The 5,597-nt window shown below is 31.6% G+C and overlaps 1 protein-coding gene across 1 annotated transcript; it reads left to right on the top strand.

Annotated features, from left to right (window-relative positions):
- The first annotated feature begins 1,517 nt into the window (after positions 1-1,517).
- Positions 1,518-4,680, top strand: LOC8281238. The gene is made up of 3 exons (XM_015727638.3): positions 1,518-2,115; positions 3,048-3,375; positions 4,191-4,680. Exons 1-3 carry the CDS (start codon positions 1,604-1,606, stop codon positions 4,410-4,412), a joined length of 1,062 nt encoding a protein of 353 aa, XP_015583124.2. The 5' UTR covers positions 1,518-1,603; the 3' UTR covers positions 4,413-4,680.
- Positions 4,681-5,597: the final 917 nt, after the last annotated feature.

Raw genomic sequence — 5,597 nt, 5'->3', positions numbered from 1 at the left:
AAAATATTATTTGGTCTTATTCTTCATGTCTTTATTTCTGATGCAGCTTTATCATCTTCTTTTAATTTGGACTAAAATAAATGATTACATTTTTTTAAAATTGTGAGAAAAAGGATGAATGAAGGAAGATAGAAATGTGGATAAATTAGAGATGAAATAAAATGGTATGTTTTAATTAAATTGCTTAGTCAATCCATTTATTATTACTTTTCATTTGTGTGTGTTGCTAACTAAGAAAATTAATTTTATAAATAATGATTATAATATCCAATCAAAATAGATAAAATAAATAAAATTTTCTAAAATTGAAATGAAAATTTAAAATATAGAATGTTTTTAGCAATTAAAACAATTAGATATTATTTTTCTGTTGAAAATTGTCACATTAATATTTTTGAATGCTAAATTCATTGAAATGTTGTAATTGATATAAGATATATCAGTTGGTGATTTGATTTTGATAAAATTTTATGCAATGGGCCAAATTTTATTGATTAAAAAATAAAGTAAAAAATTTTAAAAAAAAATTATTCAAATTGATACATGTGTGTATGGCGAAATTAAGCCTATTATAGATGATACTACTAGTTAAGTTAAGTTTAAAAAAGAATTTATTCAAATTGATATATGTGTGAATGGTGAAATTAAATCTATAAATGATACTACTAGTTAAATTTAATAAAAGCTTCATAATCCAGAATTTTCTAAATAATTAAGAAAAAAGTTGTTTACAATAAACAACTAAACTCGTGGTTATATTAATAACCCAAATGCCTAAATTGAGGGTAATATGTGTGGTAATAAACGGATTCAAACATGGGCATCCAAAATGGGAATTCTCTCATCTTCCAAAGAAGAGTATTCAGTGAATTCACAAATTTTCTTGTATCCTACTTCTACGAATGATAGGAAAATCTACAAAATGCTTTATTACTTCATTAAAATCTTACTTGCCTGTCTAAATCAAAGGAGGATTTGGGCCGTGGCCCATAACATCGAAAATTTCCATTATTTGTTCATCTCTATTTTACCATCAATGCCCCATTTCACATCGTCTTGGGGCCGTGAATTGTACATCCCAGCTTATGTATCACATCATAGCACAACCTTTCTTTTCTTTTTTCTTTTTTTCTTTTTTTTAATTAAATCTACAGTTTTTCTTTTATTTTATTTTTTTTGTGTTAAAATATCTAAAAAAATTGATTTTTATTTTTTATTGATTTTTTATAAAATAATCGAAAATAACTAAGAAAGATAATTACATGGCTAAAAGCCTATAAAAAAATATATTTTTTAAATAAGAAAATCCACAGCATAAAGATAATATTTATTTAATTTTATACATTTTTGAAAAGTTGCTCTTTCTTTTCTTTTTTCTTAAATAACAAATAATACAACCTTAATCTACCAGAATGTGGCCCCATATCCAAGACGTGCCGACCACGCCTAACGCGCAGACCCAACGCCCAATGGGCCCATTCACATTCGAAAAGCAACTTTACAACTACTCGAACCAGAAAAAACAAAGCCCACCACCTTCTCCTTTCTTCTTCTATTTCTCTCCTTGCTGTTTTTTCTTCTTTCATCAAACGCACGATCGATCATGTCTTCTCTTCAACGGAACGCAAGTGAATTAAAACTATCAGCACCACCACCGTCCCCTATTCCAACCGGAAAAGGCTCACGTTCCGCCGCTAACGAAATCTTATGCGAATACCTTGAGAAAACCTTAAACATCCCTGACCTTTCTCTCCCTGAACCTCACATTCCGTTATTACATGATGATATTGATACCCCTCCCAATATTCCGGAACAAATCGATTATCAATCACTAGAATTAGGAGATTATGAAACCATTGATCGGCTCTTACGGTCCGCTAGGGAATTCGGTGCCTTCATGATCATTGACCATGGCATTTTTTACCATGATGACTCATTGCGATCGTTGGTTCTTGAGTCTGATCGGGTTTTCCGTGATTTAGAACAGGCTGACACTGGAGTCCTCGGTAATTTCGGCAATGAGAATACAGAACAGATTGCCTGGGTTCGTTCTGGGAATAAACGAATGAAATGCGCGCGGGATCATTTCGTGACTGAAAGATATCGCAATTTTAGGTAATTTCAATTCCGAGATGTCGGTTTCTTTCGCTCGTAAATTTATATTACCGGTTATTACTTATAATTAGGCTGCTTGTTGGGCCTTGATCAATAATACAGTAACTTTGTTAACAAACTCTGGAATGCAGGGACAGTTGGGGTCTGATCCATGCATGAGCCTTACTTTTGTTCTAATTTTAGTTGTTGTCTATTCGTTTACAATATACATTTTATGTTGTCAAAAGCTTCTTGAAGCTAAATTTGAGTCTGGATTCTTACAAGTTAGAATTTACTTGAGCAAATTTAATATTGTTAAAGGATGACTGCTGAATACATGTATTAAGTTACTATTAAACTATATGTAATAGATTTTAATGTATGCTGCAACAGGAAAGTGTTTGCTTTACTACTATTGTTTGGGAAGAGTGTGTGCAAAAATGAGGTCCATTTTATTTAAACCCATATTCAGGTCATAAAAGAGCAACCTAGCCGTGGATGGTCCTCAAGCTTATTCATGAGTTTAACCTGAAAATTTTGAATTGATTCTTAAACGAACTTGCATGCTAAACTTGCTCAATAATTTCTTTTGTTTTTTTCTTCTTAAAAAAACTTGACCAGAGAGATTTTAGTATATCTGTTAACATTGATGAATGACTGTGAACAAGTTTATAACAGAGTCAAGTCTCAGTGTCACTTGCAAACAGAGAGTTTATTTTGTTTGTAGGCAAACAATTTGGTACTTTGCCACCTAGGAAAGCTAAGAGAGTACAATTTCTTCTATTTCTGCTTTTTAATTTTAATTTGAACGACATTTGCTGTTGCTTGTATATCATACTTGGACCAGTTTTTGATAGCATAACATTGTAGCAATGCGAGTACATGCTTAGCATATTGATTATGGAATATGGTTTATGGCCTGCCTGTAATTAATCTATTTTCCATATATGCAGCGAGAAGATGGAGACAATTGCTACCAAACTTGATGCAATTGCTGAACTATTGGGTCAAATTTTTGTCGAAAACATAGCTAGAATGCACTTTGGTAAAAGAATCCAAGGCAAAGAGTCTGTTCTCAGTTTATACAGATACAACAACAACTATAAATTGGTACGGAAGCCATTTTTGCCGAATGAAAAAAACTGCAAACGTTGTGATCATACTTTGTGCCTTCACCTTCCTGCAAGGCGGTCTCGATTTTTTGTCCAATCAGCTAGTGGTCCTTTGTCTTTTGATGCAGGTCCAGACACCATTGTTGTCATTGTTGGACAACGATTTGAGGTAATTCTTTTTCACTGGTTGAATTTGCATATTTACTACTTTTGAATTGCTTATACAGGAGATTACTGATGGGCTCTAAAAACTATGCTAGCATAATATTTAGGGAAGACCCAGGTCCCTGAAATTTTTCATTTTTTTGGCATTGGATACTTTAAATATGTCCGTGTTTTAACAGGTCCATGAACAATAATTTTTGTTAGCATCAAAGACCTTTTTGCCCTAATATGGAGCAGAAGATATAAGTAAGGCATATATATGCTACATTGGCTGAAAAAGGGGGTGAGAAAAGAAAATTTACATTTTGGAGTCGTTGAAAGAGTAATTATATACCACAACTGAAAGCACCGAGTCTACTTGGTGAAGTCATTCTTCAAGATGAATGTCCTATTGAGGATGAATGAAGGCAATATTCAATTAAATTAATTGCTCTATATTAGGTAAAGAAGTTCTTGATGTTAATGAAAATTACAGTCGAGTAACCTAATAAAAATGCTTAGCTAGGGAGATGAAAAGGGACCTATTAATAAACTCAAAAATGTTAGATGTGAATGTAGAAATATTTTAGCTAGGGAGTTACATAAGAGCAGTTAGTTTTGCTTAGCTTGCAATTAAGATGCTCACGTATAGTGATGTATTAGCAGTTAGATCTTGTATACTAGTAGCTGTATTGACCAATTGTAACGACATAGTGAGAGAAATTCCCTTCTTGTTCTTGATTGTTCTTGTTAACTACCAGTATATTTACTATCTTCTTTACAAATTTATTCTCGCCTTCTCGGTGCAAAAGATAAATAATTTGGGCATCTTTAACTCAGGAATGGAGCATGGGGGATTTCAAGTGTGCCTGTGGTGAATTAATCTGTGAGCCACACCTCCAGGGAAACCAAGTTTCTTTCTCTGTAGAGCTTAAATGCTTGTCCTTAGATTTAGATCCTAGCTCCAATAAAGGTTGTAAAACAATCAGCATAAGGGACCAAATCCTGATAATGCTAGTCATTGTTTTCTTGTACAAAATTGTTATGTTTCTATTTTCATAATCTGCAGCAAGAGTAGGAAGCCGGTCCAGAATTTGATAGGGAGATGATAAAGCTTTTATTTGGTGATAGTTAGGTGCAACTTTTGTTGGAAATTTTTAATTTCTTTACACACGTCTGTTTGATGTACAGTTTGGAATGCATTGTATGAAAAGGTGCAAGTTTGATGTGAGAAATGTTATAGCACAAATTTATTATTTGCAAAAATTAAACTAAAGAAAAGCAATGTAATACCACTTGATTTCTGAATAAATGAGCCTGTCTCCACCTATTTTATGTATTTTTATTTTCAGAAATGAATGAGATGAGAATAATCTTGTAGATCCCGGTCCTACATTGCTAGACATTGTAATACACATAATAATAAATTTTTATAAATTTTGTAAAAGCTCGAAAATGTTCTAAGAAAATATTAAAAACTAGTGATACACAAGGTTCTTACTGAGATTAGAAGTCTGTATTATTGGTCTCAGAATACATGCATTTATCAGACAAGGCAGGGCAGGTAACTACATTGCTAGATATTATAATACAATACTTATATAATAATAAATTTAGGTAAATTTCGTCAATGGTCTAAGATGTTTTAAAAAACTTTGAAAATTAGCCGAGCACTTGATTCTTATTGAAATGAAAAACCTGTACTGTTGGCCTGAGAATGCATGCATTTATCAAGCAAGATATATCACTACATTGCTAAACATTTTTATACAATACTTATATAATAATAGATTTATATAAGTCTCGTAAATGCCCGGGAAAGAAAGACATTTAAAAAAAAAATGAAAAATCTTACTAGTAAATTGTTGCATATTTTAATTTGAATGAGAGACTCCGCTTACAAAATAAAATGCAAGTGTCCTTCCACTAGAGGATTTTCTACTTCTAATGGCCTATAAAGTATATCAAAATCATTTTCAACAACTTCATAACTTTAGAATTTGAGGGGAGACCAAACGTTTATTTTATTTTTTAGAATACATATAAAAAATATCATGTGGAATTTTTACTATTTTATAACTTTTAGTAAGTGGTTTTTTTCAAATAAAAAGAACTACGTAGTTATAAATAGTACAAAAGAAGGGATTTCATCATTAAAATTCTTAATTTGTAAGGATTCAAACACTTTCGTTCTTATCAACTATCATTATCTTATTGTCCATATTTGATAATATAAGTTTAGAGTTT

This window comes from Ricinus communis, chromosome 10, assembly GCF_019578655.1.
Source record: "Ricinus communis isolate WT05 ecotype wild-type chromosome 10, ASM1957865v1, whole genome shotgun sequence".
Classification (NCBI taxonomy): Eukaryota; Viridiplantae; Streptophyta; class Magnoliopsida; order Malpighiales; family Euphorbiaceae; genus Ricinus; species Ricinus communis.
This window is presented reverse-complemented; position numbering and strand designations above follow the sequence as displayed.

Bases quoted from the DNA above. Each gene is read 5' to 3' on its own strand.
- LOC8281238 (XM_015727638.3), top strand. From the start codon at position 1,604: ATGTCTTCTCTTCAACGGAACGCAAGTGAATTAAAACTATCAGCACCA. The intron at 2,116-3,047 runs GTAATTTCAATT...CCATATATGCAG, and splicing joins GAAAGATATCGCAATTTTAG to CGAGAAGATGGAGACAATTG. The intron at 3,376-4,190 runs GTAATTCTTTTT...TCTTTAACTCAG, and splicing joins TTGTTGGACAACGATTTGAG to GAATGGAGCATGGGGGATTT.